This window comes from Corvus moneduloides, chromosome 12, assembly GCF_009650955.1.
Source record: "Corvus moneduloides isolate bCorMon1 chromosome 12, bCorMon1.pri, whole genome shotgun sequence".
Classification (NCBI taxonomy): domain Eukaryota; kingdom Metazoa; phylum Chordata; class Aves; order Passeriformes; family Corvidae; genus Corvus; species Corvus moneduloides.
The window spans coordinates 1,864,533-1,882,988 of record NC_045487.1 but is presented as its reverse complement, the minus strand read 5'-3'; the positions used below and the strand labels follow the sequence as shown (position 1 = coordinate 1,882,988).

The following is an 18,456-nucleotide window of genomic DNA, read 5'->3' as shown; positions in this document are numbered from 1 at the left end:
ATTTTTGTCCTGCATTTGGAGCGACACAACCCTTATTTCCATGGGATTTCGACGGGATTTTGATGGGATCGCCTTCCTGTGCTTCCCTCTGGAGCTGTCAGGATCCCGCAGTCCCGCTCCTGGCCGACCTCACGCTGCCTTATTGGTTCAACCCTTAAGCATTCCCAAATATTCCCTGAAAACCCTTTTGTCCGTCCTCTCAGGAGCCAGAGGAATGAAATCCCTGTGAAATTCCCCGTGGGCTTTGGGAGGAGGGAGAAAACACTTCAAATTGGCAAAATGCGCTCGTCTGACAACACCAGGGCTCCCAAATTTATTATTGTTTTCCTTCAAAAGAGAAATTAAGGAGCATCTTGAACCGCTTGTCCTAATTGGCCGAGCCAGTGAAATATGTATGGATGCACATTATCCATAGAAAAAGTGGAGGATTGGAAATATTTCCCCTTTCTGGCAAATGGAACCATTTGTTCCTCATTTTTCCCTATCTAAACAGTGCTCCCGAGGCTGGGAGAGCCCCGGGGAGGGAGAGGAGGGGATTTATTGTCACGGAAAGATCGGCTCTGCCTGGAATTTTTCCCCCTTTCTTTGCTGTTCCTGCAAATCACCTCGAAAAAAGGGGAGAAAATCCCCGAGATAAATCAAGCAAGAGATAAAGCCCTTTTATTCTTACAAGGGTTTTTAGGTATAATGCCGTGGAATACATGGAAAAATGCTGGATAAACCTTCCTGTGGTGGTTTCCAGAGAGATTTTGAGGGGAAGAAAGTAGGGAAAATGGTGGAAAAATTATATAAAAAGTTAAAAAAATACAGATAATAGCAATTCTTACAGACCAGGTGGTGTGAGCAGAGCGAGGAGGATTAAAAAATTAAGTTTAAACAACAATAATTTAAATTAAGCAAGGGTTCCACAGGCAAAGTTGATCTTTAGGCTTTAAAAACATGGAATTTTTTTTTTCCTTGTGGAATTAATTCCATGAAGGTAAAAGTTTTGTGCTTTTTAAGGAAGATTTTAGAAGTGATTTTAAAACCCTTGCTGTGTGCATGTGCTGATTTGTCCCATAATATTCCCAAATATACTGAATTTAAGAGCATCTGAAAGAGGAGAAAAACTTGGGGTTTGTGGTTATTTCCCTGGGTGTCACATTTTTGGTGTCAAACCCAGATTTTGGGTTGATTTATTTTTTATTCATTGCCGGTGCAAATTAAATAGTGCCCAAATAATCATAATGAGCAGATTAAAATTGATTTGCTTTCAGCTGAATGGTGAATTTACATTTAATGGAACTTTTTAATAAGAGCAAAGAACATTTGAGGTGCAGAGTAAGGAATATAAAATTGCCAGTTTTAAAGCAGAACTATTTTTGCTCAATGCTGCAGGATTTAAACTCCATAAATTTGCAATTAGACAGTAATTAAAGTGTATCCCATTAATTAGATTTTTTTATTCCATTAATGATTTTTACTCCGTGAATGACTTTTACTCCATAAATTATTTTTACTCCATTAATGATTTTAACTCCACCTCTTGCATTTTAACAAATCTCAAGGAAGAACCTTGAGGAGTTATCACAGATACTCCTCATTATTGTGAGATCCTAATATTATAATTCCAGGGGTGAAACAATTATTTAATTAAAGTTCCTTCCCAGTGCAGTTCTTTGTAAATATGGATTTTAATGGGAATAATAATTATTGTCCCAAAAATTGGCCAAATTTGGGTGCACTCGGGTTCACAGGATCCTGCAAAAACTGAGGAGGCAGGGAATGTTCTGGGACATAAAACCCCATCCCGGATAAAATTCCCGACAGAGGGGAACTAAGAGAAGAATTTGGGAATTCCGGGTTTCTCGTCCACATTTTTGGGTGTTTACTCTGATTTTTAATAGATTTTCTCCTGCCTTTACCAAGGAAGGAGCCAAAGGAGGTTTCTGCTTTTGGAGGAAAGCCCTGATCCCTTCTGGCTGTGTTGAGATCCGATGTGACCCCGCATTCCCTGCTGAGGAACGGGAACGAGCACAGAACCCTCCTCCCGTTTTCCCTCTCTGTCAATTAGCAGAACGTGCTTTGCTTTGCAGGGAATGACCAGGAAAAAACCTTCCAAAATCCACAGTTCCCCGAGCTGTCTGTTACAGGAAAACCGTGGATTTTCATGTTTCCTTGGGTCGGGAGTTCTCTGCTCCCAGCTCTGTTCAAATACTTGGGATTCAAAAGGGTCTTGACATATTTGTGACAGTTTTTCCCGCAAAATCTTTGGGATGGATTTGATTTCGCTGTTCCATTTCAGATGAACAAATTCTCCTTTGTGCTGGTGAAAATTAACAGGAAAGTTTTAATTTCATTTTAACTTTTAATTTAATTGACACAACAAAGTGCCTTGTTTTTTGTGGTGGAAAATTTGGCATTTTACGACTTCTGTGTTTAATTTCCAAGCGGAACAATCTGAGTTTTGTGCTCTTTGTACCCTTTTAATAGATGAGGTTTTCACTATTGATTTTTGATGTGCAAATTCCTTAAAGTCTCTGCAGCGAGCTCGAACCTCCTCGAAAAAAACTCATTCGTGATCAACCCAAGTCCAAAGATTTTGAAAAATATTTCATGGATTCTTGGCAGCCCTTCTGAAGTGGGAACCAAATGCGAGCAGGGATAGCCCTAGGTCAGCTCTGGGTGTCTCTTAATGAGTTTTGGGTTTAATCTCAATATCTCAACTCGAAACATTTGCTTCTTGAAAGCAGAATATTTAATTCGCTGAACAGTTGCTGACAGCTGCATGTAAAGGAAAAAAAAACCAAAAAAACAACGGAATTTGTTTCCAGCTAAAAAAGAAATGCTTCAAAATGTTTTTATTAAAAAAAACCCAACTCCACAACAGCTTTGGAATATCTTCATCCTGGGGTTTTATTCGCTCTGTCCCAGCCGGGATTTACAAGCTCATTAAAAGGTTACAGTCCCAATAAAGCGACGTGGAACAGGGAATTACGGAGCCCGTAAAACCTTGGCAGTGTTTAGTGAGGTGTGAGGTGAGGTTAAAAAAAACAGCAAATAGGGACAGGGAACCCCTTGGAGTTTAAGGCTCAGGTGGCCAAAGGTCAGGGTTAAAGTCTCTCGGGGTTAAGCAAGCTCAGCTTTGTTGGGTCTGGGTTAAACGGAGCCGCATCCTTCCTAACGGGGAAGTGCAAGGAATGCACGGAATCGGAATGATCTGACTTCATTGGAAAGATAAATATTGGCAAAACCTGCTCTTGTCACTGCTGGGGTGGTGCAAAACAAGTGTTTAACACTGAATTTTGATTTTGAAGATCTTCCCTCTCAAAGTTTTCTCTTCATTTTTGCCTTTAAGGAATTCTGGGAATGGGATTCAGTGTCTTTCCTTTGGAATATCTGCTCAAGGCTTTTATATTCTTGTCCTATTTTATTTGCTTTGCCTTTGTCATGGTCCTGTGCTGCTTCCCCAGCTTTCCACGAAATTCTTTATTTCCATGGAACAAAAACCCCACCACCCTCATTTAGGTAAATGTAAAATTCCGTGTTTTCCATAAAAAATTCAGGTGGATTCGTTACATAACGGATCTTTCATAACCTTTGAACATTCCTTGAGCTCAGCCTCTCCCAGAGGAATCCTTCCCCAAGTCCTTCCTCGGCCTCACGTCTCTGCAAACACGCGGCTCATCTGGAGCCAGCTTCCCAAATCTTGGACATTTACTGGGAACATTCCGTAACTGGGCAGTTCCTATTATTTACCTGGGATTGCAGGGATGGGAGCCATGGAATTACTCAATTAAGTCACTCATTAGGCAGATATTTCAGAATCCTGATGGTTTTCAGCACCATTTGGGGTGATTTTGCCACCCCATAAATAAAGAAATAACGGCATCGGTGTGGGATAAACTCCCTGAAATATTCCTTGCTGGAAATTCCAGGTTCTTTTTAAAAACAGCCAATAACGCTGGGCAGGGATTTGAAAACAGGACTTTCACAGTCGGAAAAAATCCCCTAAAATTGTTCATCTGATGTTTTTAGCACTTAAAGTCATAAGTGACCAACAGACACAATAACTTCATAAAGAAATGCGGGAACCATTTCCTTTTGTTACCACTGAGAGAGTAAAAACTTGGAAAAATGGAGGGAATTAGCAGCTTGTTGCTCGCTTTTGTTCTTGCTTTTGATGTGTACGAGGGATTTTATCGAATTAAATTTGAAAACAAAATCACCCACCCTTCCTAAATATCCCAAATCAGGATTTTAACCCTGCCTTGGCTCTCCAGGGTGCCTGGCACTGCTCCCTTTGACTCCTTGGTGGCCAAAATCCACCCGTGCTCCGGCTTGGAGCGGGATCGGGGCCAGAAATGTTTAAAATGTGGGATAAGCGTGAGAAATGTTGGGCTGTAAAGCCGAGCTGCCTCTTTATTTCCAGGGAATTTCACATGATTTGTACCCTCAGCATCACCCAGGCTCGAGGCTCCCTCACCCTTTGGCTTGGTAGGATTTTGTTTTCCTTGGATAAAATCCTTCCCCAGTTCCCAGCCAGTGAACAAACAGATTTAGACAGAAACCCCGCAATTGTTTGTTCTTTTCAGGCTCAAATCTCATTTCCAGCCGCAGGAAAAACAATGAAATTGATGTTTGCTTTCTTTTTTTGCCCCTCTGGTGATAAATATTATGTATTTCAAATTTTCTTGGGCTATCTCAGATATTCCAGTGGAAGCTTTGGAAGGAGAACGTTGCTTTCCCTGCACAATTGGCTGCTGCTCAAGTGGTTTAAGTTTGTGCAGGAATAAAGATTTTAATTTTTAAATGAAGTATTCATCTTTGTAATTTCCATTTTGAAGAGAGTGTAATTCCTCACATTTTTAATTATTTTAATTACTGTAATTGTTTCTCACTCCAGAACGTTCCCCCCTCTGTTTTAAGCCTTCGTGACTCCGGCACACCAATAATAAATTGGAATTCTCCCTGCTGCAGAATTATCTCCCACTAATATTTCCTGCACATCGTGTCCGTGGGTTTTCTCAGCTGTTTATCAGGATAGAGATCCCATCCCCTGGATATAAATCCAGCCCCCCGTGCCCTGGATTTATCTCCACATGGAACGAGACGTTTTTATCCCGGGCTTTGTGTAACTGCAGGAATGGCAGCGCTTGGCAGTGCAGTCTCCAATGTTTCATTTTCCCTGAGTGCTCCATATTCCGCTGGAATTCTTATCCTGAAGATTGCCTTGGATATATCCAGGGGGACTTCAAACTCTTCATTTTCTCCCTTAATCCCTTTTGTGGCGTTTCTGTCCCTGCTCTCATCCTCCCCCTTGGATTCCTTACGGATATTCAAACGCGTGTGAGCACCGGGATCCGCTCTTCCCACATGTTGTGTGTAAACATTTCCAGATTTATCCCTGTGCCATTATTAGAATTATTAGGGATTTATCCATGTTAAGTATTTCCACATGCACCTTTCTCCTCTTCAGTGCTGAGACCTTCGGGCTTCTTCTTTTTTTTTTTTTTTTGCAGCATCCAAATAATTCCAAACTTCCCTTGGTAAAGAACATCCAGAAACTCCCGCTGCATTTTTCTGACATCAGACTGGATTTTTATCATTTAATCCTTGCACTTCTTGGTCTGAAGAAGGAATTTTTATCAGTATTAATGTTAATAAGCTCGTTAATTTATAGTTTTGCTAATTATTGAGGAATATAACAGGGTGCAAACCTCTGGTGGCATTTACTCCTAATTTAGTCCTTCCCAATACAGGGTCAGGTACAGAAGGAGCAAAGGGACCCATCTGTGTCTCTCTCCTGGTCTTTTGCTCATTTAGTAATTCCCTTAAAATTCATAAAATAACATTTCATTGTATAATATATATGGTATATTAAATTATATATTGTAATTTCTTATATAATAGGAAATAATTCATATCCTACTATATCTAATACTGTTAGCTATTATTTCTATATAAAATAAATATTATACTGTCAGGTATACGATACAATAAATTCTAGTACGATTTTATAGATTATAATAAATATTAATGTGCTGTATATGATGTTATTACATATATCTAACATATAAAATAAATCATAACATGAAATTATATCTAATATAAACCAATAGAATAATACTATCCTTGTATGATATAATAATATATTCTATGTATTACACAATAACCATTTCCCTGTGCCCCAACACTGGAGATATCCCTTCGGGAATGTCAGCAGCAGCAGCTTTTTTATGGAATGGGCTCTGGAATGGTTTATGCCATGCATTCATCCCGACAGAGCCTCGAGCTCTCAAAGGGGCTCTTTGTAAATAAAGCTGGGAATGGCCGGGGGGACTCTGGGAATGTCCCCCCCAATCTGGGGAATGGCAGCCTGTTTTTCCAGTGGCAGAAGTGGAAAATGCTGCACGGGGTGAGGAAATGTCAGACGTTGCCAGAAAGCATTCCCATTGTAAGTGGCACTGGGCTCACCCCAAAAAAGCTGCTTTTCCCCTGGAATTCCCCCCTGACATTTTGGATGTGTTAATGCAACATTCAGCAAAGTGTCAGGGGTGGCCCCCAGGAGGTCACGGGCTGGAACAAGGCTGGGGTTTGCTGCTGCTGAGCAGGAATTCCCGGGAAACTGGGAATGGGATTGTTCCGGAGGGGCAAACGCACAGCTCCGTTCCCTGGGCTGGGGTCAGTGCCCAGCAGGGCAGGGAAGGGAAGTGTTGGCTCAGTGAGCCCTGACACCGCACGTGTGGGGATTGCAGGTGCAGGAGGAGCAGCCCTGGGCAGTGCTGGGCTTTGCTCCTCTCCAAGCAGTGGGAATGTGGATTTGGGGCATCTGCGAGAGCTCCAGGAGGGTGGGACAGGATTCCAGAGTCGGCTCCAGCTCCTGCTCCATCTCTCTGGACGCTCCAGCACTGGAATTAACCCCTGAGCAGTCACGTTCAGGGTGAACATGGGCAGAAATTTTCATTTCCGTGGATTTGGAACATGAAATTTCTCCCAATTGGAGACTCCAAAGCCTTTTAAAAGTTCCCCTGTTCGTTCTTTGCCACCATTTAAACTTTAAAAATCTCATTTAAAATCTAATTATTAACTTTTCTTGCTCTTCTTGTAGCACTGCCCAACCATACTCTGGGATGTCCAGTGCTTTATTATTTATCTCCAATTTTAGGATGGATAATTCCTAAAGATCTTTTAATCTGACTGCGCATAAGAAGGAGGAAAAAAAATCGAAATTGATCTTTTTCAGTGCTGTTTCATGACTTATCTCCTCTGTGGCTTATTTACTGTACAGTGGCTTTCTTTGTGCTTTGTGTGATCCAATTCCTAAGTGATATATTCAGGAAAAAGCTCTAAGTAGGTAAATAAAAGGATCAGAGGGAATTCTTGGTCAGCTGAAAATCTCCTTGGAGAGTCTTTTATCCCTTTCTTTCCTGTGCTTTTATCTCCTTGTTATGACAAAAGCTTAAATAGCACTTACTGCCTCCTTCTCCTTAAATCCCATTTCTCCTTTCTCCTCAAAAAGTGTGAAACTTGGATTTAGCGGGGGTTGGGAAATGATTTTTGAGGGATAAAATTCGGAATCGTTGCACTTGGACTGTTCCATCCCAGCAGGATCCAACCCCAGATTGCTCCAGAGGAAAATGCTGGTACCAGGAGGAGAACAGGCTGCAAAGAACACCTCATGCTCAGTGAGAAATTGCAAACGAAGGGGAAATATTCCCAGAGTTTCCTTATGAACTGGGAATTCCGGGGGGAATTCAGCATGAAGGGGCTCGGTGGCACCAGGGTCATTCCGGGTGTCTCTCCACGAGCTGCTTTTGCTGAACTTTTATACTTTTTAAAGGATTTTTAAGGAAAAAAACTCCAGCATATTCTGTGTTAGCTATGAAAAACTGCTTTTTATGAGCACAGGCTCTATGGAATCTTTATATTAACGGGATCTTGGCATTTTGCACTCCCCAGGCAGCGTCTGGATCCATGCGAGGGCTGGAAATGCTCTCATTTGTATCAGCACCAGACTTGAGCAAGGCCAAGTGTGGGTGGGTTTTGATTTTTCCTTAAATGCTGAACCCATTTGCAGCCTTTCTTCATCTCCATAAACAGCCAGACAGAGTCAGGCTCAGACTGGACGATGTGTGAAGAAAAATCTGCTCATCTAAGTCAAAATAATTCATCCCTTAGTGGGCTGGGAGGAGGAAAACTTTCCCTGACACTCTTGAAACTCCTTCCCCATCCCACAAATCCCTGTCAGACAGCTTGCTGTGCTCCTTGCCTCTGCACAGCTTTTGGGATAACCTTATCAGGTTATCATTTTTATTGCTGCCCAGCTCCCGATGGATGTTTGGGCCACCAAAGCTGCCAAAAAAAATGATGGTTTATATAGAATTATTCCATAGATTCAGCTCCCTTTGTCCAGCACTTCTCTCTGTACTCTGACAGCTGGAGTGTCCTAAGAATTACGGATTTTCTTACCAGACTTCCCACAGATTAGACAGGAGAAAGTTTGGAGTTGTGGAGGGAGAAGATTCCCAGCAGCCCAGGGAACATTCCGTGTTCGCTGCTGGCGTCATTCCGTTCTGACGCTGGGAGAAAACCGCATTTTTGCTTTCAAAGCTGAGGGGTTGATTGTACAAATAGGGCACTTTTACCTTCTCAAAGTGGATTTTCTACAGCTCTGGTGAGCTTTAGTTCCACTTCCCACTTGTGTGGCCGCACACACGCACAGGGCCCGGTTTGGAGTGGGATTTTCCCCCCTTTTCCTTTCATTGAGACAACATTTTGGTGGGTAGGACATGGGTGAAGCTGAACTTGCTGCACACAACTATTCCTGAACACAAATATGCGTTCCCAGCCTTTATTTTAGGTTCTATCCTCGTTTTACATTATCCCAGCTGGGTGTTAAAGTGAGCTCCAGAACTGGCAATGGCTTGGGGAAAAGCAGATGTGGACTCGGAGCAAACAACAGCTTTGGGTCCAGAGCTCTCCTTGATGTCTGCTTCAAACTCACACTGCAGGAAAAAAAAATAAAATCACATTGAGAGGGGTTCAAAAATGCCTTTTCAAACATGCAAATGATACTGGGAAAGTTTAACATGTATGCAAATGTAATCTGGAGAGGGGAATTAAAGACCTTTGGCTGGCCTGGAGGCTCAGCTGGTAGCAAAATAGAACTTTATTGCTGGATGGGAGAGTGAGGTTCAAGCACAGGCCAGGGATGGCTGGGAGCTCCACAAAGGTGAAACTTGGAGCTCTACAGCAAAGCCAGGGATTCAGAGATGGGCTGGTTCCTGTAATTCCATCCCCTGGATCTGGCTGGAGTGGAAAGGGAACACAAAGGGTAAACAAAGGGGTGAGGAGAGCACAGAACCTCGGAGAGCCCCAGGAAGGGTAAAACTGCCCTGACAACTCACATATGGTTGGAGTTTAATCCACAGGGGAGAACAGGCACTCCACGCCTGTGCCAATTGTTTTCCACCCCCAAAGCAAAGAGATTTTAATGATTTGTAGCAGAACAGGGTGGATGTGTTACCTAATGGCTTTAGAATGACTCGATGCAGTTTTCGAAGCGATGCAGGAAGTGGAGTGGATAAACAAATCCCTTCTTATTCCTCTTTGTTCCCGTTTGAAATGGAGCTTTGGTTCTCTGCTAAAATGTTAATTCCTCTGGGGATGCTTTCCCATGCAAGCTGAAAAAAAATGAAATTTTAAAAATCTCTCCCAGAAAAAGGATTTTATTTGCGGCCTCAACGTGGAATGTAATTGGCAAATCCCATTTTTTAAGGATTCGTACAATTCTTACATGTCAGGCTACTGGCTTCAACTTGAGACAAGTCCATAAAGGGGGAAATCAATTCAAGGAATCAGGAATTCATTTGCAAAATTGGGAAAGCATCATGAGCTTGTAGTACATGACTTAGTCAAACAAACTGACACTCTCTTAGGATTCATTTCCATCTTATGGCTGGAAATTAGAAAAAGAACATTTGCATCATTGCAAAGGCTTGGTGTGAAAGAAGCACCAATTCCCAAGCTGTTCTCCAGGGAGGGGATGGGAAACATTTGTCCACTTAGTGCCTTGGCTAAAGGGAAGCACATGTGGAATTCCAGCAGAAATGATGTAGCCTCAGGTGGAGAAAACTGAGATCATTCATGTCTTATCTGGGAGCCCTGCTGGGAATCAGAGGGTGCTGATTTGTGCAGCTCTGAGGTTATTAAATCTATCAAAAAGCAATATTTTAAAAATCACAGTGCCTGTGGGGAAGAACATCCACCTCCATGGAGGAAATCCATCAGCTTTCCTAATTGCTTTTCTTCAGGACAGGGTTTGGACATCAGAGATGATTTTCTGGGTGGGAGATGATGGATCACTTTTAATATCCAGCCCATCTGCTCCTGATTCTGGTCACCACCAGAGCCACACTCACCTTGCCCAGTGCCAGTAATTGAAATAAAATAGATAAAACTTCTGTTCCTTTGGATTCCTTAGGCATGAACTTTCCTAGGAGATAAAAGCCAGGATTAGAGCTGGAGTTGGGTGTTTTAATTCTTTTCCTACTAGTATCCTGTAGCCTTTTGTAGGAGTATTTGGAGAAGTGCAGGTGTTCTCTCATATGGTTTTCATTCTAAATCCCAGCCTTTCCGTATGTTTATTTTTAGCCTAAATCCTGGGATTCATATTCCCCTTCCACATGGAAATACCCCCTGTAATGTGGAGAACTCCTCGTGTTCAGTAGAGCTCTGCCATTCCTGTCAGGAGATTTGGGTGGAAAAGGAAAACTAAAGACAACAGACAGCTCCAGGTTCTGGATTCCTTCCCTGTCCTGGAAATCAGGGAGCATCTTCCCAAAGGAGTGGGGCTGTTAAAGAGAACAGACCCTGAGGGGACCGAGTCTGCTCTTTAACGTGGGTCAAGTTACCACTTTGCCTTGTCCTTGGGAACTTTTTTCCCTGAATTATGTCCAGAGCAGGTTTTTTTGGTGCATGTTTCTGTTAGAAACCCGTTAATGTAATTCAGGTAATTCTCCAGAGCGCTGTTTGCTCTTTAAGTGCTCTTTAATTGACAAGGACTGGCTTAGAACTTTCTCCAGCTGCTGATTTATAGCTCAGGCTCCTCACTCTGCTTTTTCCTGCCATCCTCCTCCTGCTTTTCCTTTGAAACCACCACAAACTTCTGATCCTGATAGATGGAACTCGAGCCAGTGACATCATCCCACAATTAAAGTGGAGGAGGGAGAAGATTCATTTGCTTAGGCCTTTTCCTGAGCTGTGCAATCCTAGAACTTCTCTGTCGCTCCGTGCTTGTTTTCCCCATCCATATTTCTCCCGGTTAATGGGATCCTGCCGGGGACAGTAGGAGCAGTGTTTTGTTACTCTGGCAACAAGAGCCAAACTTTCAGATGTTATTTTGCTTCTACTAAAAAAAAAAAAAAACCCCACTGCCAGTTATGATGTAAACATTTGCAGCTCCCCCTAAATCTCTTTTCTTTCAGGAGTTGAAGCGAAATGGCCCTTCCGAGGGCAAAGTGAGGGATTGGAGCAGACATTTCCAGCTGGGTGGGATTTGGGGAGATCCTCGGTGATCAGCTCGGACTCTTTTGAAGTGGCATATTTACTGCCAGCCTCATTGGAGGGGATGGAGCTTCTCAGCAGCACTGAGAGGCCAAATCCTCCTTTGGATTTCTTTAGGAAAAGATTGGATGCTCTTCCCGCTGCAATTGCCTGAAGTCTTCAGCAGAATTTCATAGGAAGTGCTGAAAATACTCCAGCATTTCTCCTGAGAGAACTAATCCCACCAGGAATTCGAGGCCAGGGTGCCACTTCAAACCATGTTTGTAGTTTTCAGACGAGCAGGGATTTGCCACATTCGGATGGAGATGGAGAGGGAGCCATTCCTTCAGGAATGAGGGATCCTCTCCCCCTTGGCTGGGTTATGGCACTCCCGCAACTTTCCCACCCAGGCAGGTGCTGTGTGGGTCACCCTCAGTATTCCCTGGAGTGACCTCTCCCAGTGCTGGTCACTTGCAGGAGCCTGGGTCGCCCGTCTGTGACTCGTTCCTTGAGCTCTTGCAGCCAGCAGCTCCAGTTTAGGAAGATTTCCCTGACACTGGAGTGTTTTTCTCTGGATTATCCAGCCATTCCTTACTTAGCTGTACATTGACTAAAACCCAGCAATAACATTCTGCTGGAAAAAAACCAACCCCAACCATTTCAGCCAAAGGCTTTTTTGGTATTGCTCAAAATAGTGAATTACTGTAGAGACCTGGAATTGCCCACTCCTGAAAACTCTTCCTTTGGGAAGCAGTTCCATGGATTTTGCCGTGCTTGCTGCTGGCACTGAACCATTTTTCACAAACTTTTGCAATTGTGTAGATTTGGGGACTCCTAAGGGACCTTAAAGTTCATCCAGTGCCACCCCTGCCATGGGACATCTTCCACTATCCCAGGTTGTTCCAAGCAGGAGCAGGGGACAATTCCAGGGATGGGGCAGCCAGAAATTCTCTGGGAATTCCATTCCAGCACCTCACCACCCTCACAGGGAGGAATTTCTTCCCAATATCCCATCTCCTCCTGCCCCCTGGCAGTGGGAAGCCATTCCCTTTGTCCTGTCACTCCATCCCTTGTCCAAAGTCTCTCCCCATCTTTCTTGGAGCTCCCTCAGGCACTGCAAGGCCACGGTTTGGTCACCCTGAAGCTTCTCCAAGTTGAACAATCCCAATTGTCCCAGCCTTTCCCTGCAGGAAGGGTGCTCCATCCCTCTGAAGCGCAGGTTGGTTTTGGGAAGTGCCATCAGGTAACTCCAGAGCTGTCCTGAGAAGTTTCCCTCGGAGGACAATTCCCTGGGAGGATCTTGGAGCAGGAGATGAGTCAGAGGAACCATCCCCATTTCCTTTCTTCCCGATATCCCCTTGAATGTGATACAGGGAGCTGAGATGAGGTAACTCCTGTTTCCATAACCAGTCATTTCTCCTGAAATTCCATCTGCACTCCAACTGCCAATTAACTGTAATTAACCTTTGCACGTGTGCTGGTTTCAAGTGGATTTTCAATGGAAATGTTTGGATTTGATGCATTTGACATCATTGTTCAGGGCCTGAACCCATCCCTGCTGGAAATCAAAGCAAAGCCACACTTTGCCATCACTCCTCTCACTCCACCAGACCAGGGCAGAAGGAAAAGGGACATTTGGGGATGTTTAGGTGACTCAGTGGCTGCAGGTTGTGTTCCTGCGTTTCTCCAGGACGGGAAGGGAATCTTGGATCACCGAGAAAGCAGCTGGGATGGTTTATTCTTCTTATCCAATTAAATAATGCCCCTGCTAAAAACACACTCTGGAATTCTCCTTTTTGGTTTCTCCCCACTCCGTGGAGCTGAAATCAGTTTCCCTTGCCCTGCCTGTAATTTTGGGGAATTTCCAGGAGGTGCTCCCTGTTCTATGGCCCTGCAGGGGGTTCCCTAATGAAGCTTTGACAGATTTAAGGTCACTTTTTGCACGGTTCCACTCAGCACTCCCAGAAATGCACAGCAGGGACAGTTCCCCTGCTCTGAGCTGCTTTTAGGAGCCTTTGATTTATGCTGAATTTCTTTTCACATTTCACGTCAGAAAGAAATAACAAGTTTAGGTACAAGTTGTCGTTGGGGAAGGGAAGGTCTCCAAGTGAAGCTTTAGGAAGCAGCTCATTAAATTCCTGGTGAAACCCTCACTTTAAGAGCAGTGGATGATTTTTATTTTGTTTTCAGCTACCTTAACCCAACACACTTTTATTTGCAGAGCAATTAATTGGGACATTAATGGGAATAAAGCACCTGCAAGCTCTTGCAGTGGGATTTTCTGCAAAGCCCTTATCCCACAACACTGCATTTCCTTTATATTGGAATCTTTCAGGATGTGAGCCACTAAATGAATGTTTTGTTGGCACGAAAGGCAGGAGATGGTTTTAGTTTAAGGCTCCAAAAGTTTCAGACTGAAAAGAATCAGGGACAGGGAGTTATCTTTTCGAAGAGGACTCTTATCAGCAGAGCTTCTTATCATTTGAAGGAGCTGTGTTTGTCATTGGAATGTGTTTGGCCATCAGTGTCCCAGGATTTTCAGCTTCCAGAAACATCCACTCATTCTGTGATTCCAAACCTCACTTTGGTTTAAAGAAACATTCTTGCATTCCTGCTGTAGAAATGGGAAAAAAAAACCATGGAAAAAAGGCACCAAGATCCCAATGTTCTTGGTTTTGAGCTTTTTATAGGTAGGCAAACACATGTGCTTGCCCAGATTAATAAAAGAGCTCAAAACAGTAGCAAGAATGGGGTTTAGAAGGTTCAAAGATGGGGTTTAGAAGGTTCAAAGATGGGGTTTAGAAGGTTCAAAATGTTTTAGAAGGTTCAAAAATGGTGTTTTAGAAGGTTCAAAAATGGAGTATAGAAGGTTCAAAATGTGTTTAAAAGGTTCAAAATGTGTTTTAGAAGGTTCAAAAATGGGGTTTAGTAGCTTCAAAATGTGTTTAGAAGCTTCAAAAACGGGGTTTAAAAGGTTCAAAATGTTTTAGAAGGCTCAAAGATGTGTTTTAGAAGGTTCAAAATGTTTTAGAAGGTTTGAAAATGGAGTATAGAATGTTCAAAATGTGTTTTAAAGGTTCAAAATGTGTTTTAGAAGGTTCAAAGATGGGGTTTAGAAGGTTCAAGCTGCCAAGGCCCAGCCTGAGGAATGGGTGTTTTAAACAAACTTCACTATCCCCAAACCTTTACCTGTTTTTGGAGTTTAAAGTCTTAAGTGATTCCCAAAGAATAAATCTCAGGGGTAAGTAAATCAGCAGAGGATGTGATGGGAATCAAACCATGGTTGAATAATTTTGAAAGAAATGAAAAGAAAACTTCCTATATTTTATTCTTTTTTTAAAAAAATTCCCTTTCATGCCCAGGCAGTTGAATGTTAAGTGAGAATTATTTGTTATGGGATAAAATGGACATGGAAGGAAAGGGAGCAGAGAGAGTAGCTGCTTTTCATCATAAATAATAATTTTATTATGTTTGGTGTGGGAAATAGCTCACTGAAGAAGGGTCAAAATCTAGACATTTGGGAGATCAATTGTTTTCATGTCCCAAATCATCAAGATTTGAAGAGAGAATGATAGAGGGGGGGAAAAGGGGGAGAGGAGAGAGAAAACCCCCAGGAGAAAGGCAGAGATTCAGGTCAGTGGGATGACACAGGGGGAGAATCTCAGAATCCCGGAATGGTTGGGTTGGAAGGGATTTTAGGGTCATCCCATCCCACCCCATGTCATGGACAAGGACACCTTCACTCTCCCAGGTGCTCCAGCCCAAAGCATTCCAGGATTCTGTGCCCGTGGGGTTGTTCAGTCACTCCCAGCCCTGCTGAATTTGACAGTTGAGAAATAAATGAGAAAAAAGTCCTTTCCAACCTGCAGGTGATCAGTGGGACAGGCTGTGCTCCTGACAGCATCGGGTGCTTCCAAAACTAATACCGTGGGATGAGAGAATTCTGCTTATTCCTGTAAAACCAGACTGGGACATCCTTGAGCAGCTTGGTGCTGATGCTGTCTCAGAACACCCAAGATCCCAATAAAATCCCGACAACACCCTGGAGGTCATTTTTGGAGGTCACCTCCTCTTCCTCCCACACTCTCTGGGGAAATTTGGGTCCACCCCCTCATCCATGGCCACCCACCCGCAGATCAGCTGAGAAATCATTCTTTGTTCAGCAGAACCTTTGCTAACAATGTTATTTTTGCTCTTTGTTCTCTTCCCTTGGTTTGAAAGATTCCTTTTGTTCATTATGTTCGATGTTTAAAAATCCCTCATTTGTGACTCATAAAAACTGAACCTGAGTGTGGGGCTGGGTTTGAGAAATGCAAGGGGGACTTGTTATTAATTACATACATTGATTTTATTCTGATTTTTGTTTCAAGAAGGGAATTAAAATGAGTTTATCCCAAAGCCATTTTTAAGTGCTTTGAGATGGATCAACTGTTGTGGGGTTTGAAGCCTCTGAGGGACTTGGTGTCTTCTCCAGCCAAATGCAGATGGGATAAACATAAGCATTAATTAGGAATTCCTAAATCCACACCTTCCTGTTGATAGGAATACAAATGTTGCTGCAATGAATGCCTTGGCTGTGGGAAGGAATGTCTTGGATTTGGGTGTTCACGCAGGAAAACCTTGCTCAGTGATTTCTGCTGGGCTGCTGATGTTATCACACTCACAGTAGGATCTGTCACTCTGTCCCAATTAATTTATCATAATTAACATAATTATCAATCCCACAAACCCAGTATGGGAATCCATATGTGCTCCATGTCCTGAGGGAAACCCTTGTGGCTGGGAGCAGCTGGGACTGAAGGACAGCTTCTCTCATGGTTCCTTTAGTGGGTTTTGGTGTTGGAGCTGGACTTGATTGGATGGTTCAGGGGGTATTCCTGGTTCTGTTTGGTTGCATGGTTCAAGGGGTATTCCTGGTTCTGTTTGGTTGCATGGTTCAGGGGGTATTCCTGGTTCTGTTTGGTTAGATGGTTCAAGGGGTATTCCTGGTTCTGTTTGGTTGCATGGTTCAAGGGGTATTCCTGGTTCTGTTTGGTTGCATGGTTCAGGGGGTATTCCTGGTTCTGTTTGGTTGCATGGTTCAAGGGGTATTCCTGGTTCTAGCTTGGGTGGTTCATGGGGTGTTTCTGATCTGGGAGCGCATCTCTCTTAAGAGGGTGGGATGAGGGAGCTGGGAAGCCTCAGGAAGAGACAGATGAGAGGAGATCTCATCCGTGTCCATCTGCAGGGAGGGGCAGAGCATGGACCAGGCACTGCTCCGAGGGCCCAGCAATGGGAGAAGAGGGAATGGTCAGGAACTGAGCATGGCAAGTTCCACCTGGACATGAGGAGGCACTCTTCCTGTGTGGGAACAGCTTGTCCAGAGAGGGTGTGGAGTCTCCCTCAGGAGACATCCCAGACCTGGACACAATCCCATGCTCTGGGCTGGCCCTGCTGGGCACGGAGCTGGGACCAGCTGCCCCTCTGTGCTCCTTGCAGCTGCCCCTTGCTGGCACTCCCTGGTTCTCAGCCTCTCTCTCCTGCCCTCCCCACAGGTGCTGCAGGGGGCTCAGCTCATCGCCGTGGCCTCGGCCGAGCCCGCGTCCGGCGGCGTGGACGGCTCCCCGCTCCAGGGCAGCGACATCCAGGTGCAGTACGTGCAGCTGACGCCCGTGACAGACCACTCTGCCACCAACCAAGTACGGAGTGAGCCCTTCCTTCTCCGGCTGTCTCCATTTCCCCCACTGAAAGTGCTTAACTTGCTTGAAACATCTGTCAGATGTGTTTTGTATCTACCCACAAATACAGGGAGCTCGTGATCCTCTTTCCAAACCATAAAAACCATCATTTATAATAAGAAACATCAAATTTTTTTTTTTAAGGTAGAAATGGTCCTTGACTGTTCCTGCTCTTCTGTCCTTGCCCAGTGCCTCTGGAGAAGTTATTTTGGTCACCAGTGTGTCCTTGAAGGCTGAGAGCCATCGTGAAGGACAGCACCAAAAACGTGTCTGCAATCAGCCAAAAAGCATTTTCATACTGAGGTTTCCCTCAGAAGAGTTATTCCTGTTCTGACAGCAGCTTTCCAGTTGTTTTGATGAACAGAAATTCCTGCAGCAGTTGGAAGTGAACACTTGATCCTCTCCGTTATGGAGGAGGAATTATTGGGGAATTTTTGGTCTTTTTTAATCACTTCGAACAGTTGCGAATCAGAGACAGGAAAAGTCTGTCATCAGCTTGAAGCTTCGGTGACAGCACCACAAAATTGATTTAAAACAGTTGGAACAAGTTTTTCTGAATTTGGTCCCACGTGGTTTTGAAAATCCCACTCCCTGGGGAAGCCAAGTGCTTGTGGAATTTTTTTTGCCTCAGCACCGCCCCTGTCAATATTTTGTTTTTAATTGCTTGTAAGAGTGCTCTGGACACTGAGGGTGTTCTGCAGGGATAGTGCCTTGCTTTTTATGGATTCTCCATCACTGCTGCTCCTGTGGATTTAATAAATCCAAGAATAACGGGATACCCAGAGTTGGGAAGCACCCACAAAGATCATGACCCCAAATAAGCGAAGCAGGTGCTGAGAGGTGTTCCTCATGCTGCTGTCCCCACTCCAGGCCTGTGGAATTCCCACTTTTCCCTCCCATGGGGTTTCTCCTCGTGCCTGTGCTCCCTCCTCATCCAGCTCCTCCTCAGGAAGGAGTTATGGAGCAAAATTCCCAAGAGCAGCAGCCACCCCAGGAGTTCCTCCCTCTTCAGGGACACTTTGCACCGTGTTAGATTTTAATGCTGTGGTTAACCACAGAGGTTTACAGGGAGCCCAGGGAAAGCAGGGAAGGAATGTGGCAGCAAAAGGGGATGAAAGGAAAAACAGACAAGCCCCAAAACAAGTTGGCCATAAATATGGCCTCACTTTGCACCGAGTGAAAGCCGAGGATCTGGAAAGGAGTTGGAGAAACC

At 44.0% G+C, this 18,456-nt stretch overlaps 1 protein-coding gene across 2 annotated transcripts in view; it reads left to right on the top strand.

Moving 5' to 3' along the window:
- BANP (BTG3 associated nuclear protein) overlaps positions 1-18,456 on the top strand; it is a 114,968-nt gene that overhangs the window by 93,608 nt on the left and 2,904 nt on the right. For both annotated transcript variants that reach the window (XM_032121899.1, XM_032121898.1), the window contains exon 12: positions 17,061-17,204. In XM_032121899.1, the coding sequence (XP_031977790.1) occupies positions 17,061-17,204 (144 nt within the window). The remainder of the gene's footprint in view (positions 1-17,060; positions 17,205-18,456) is intronic.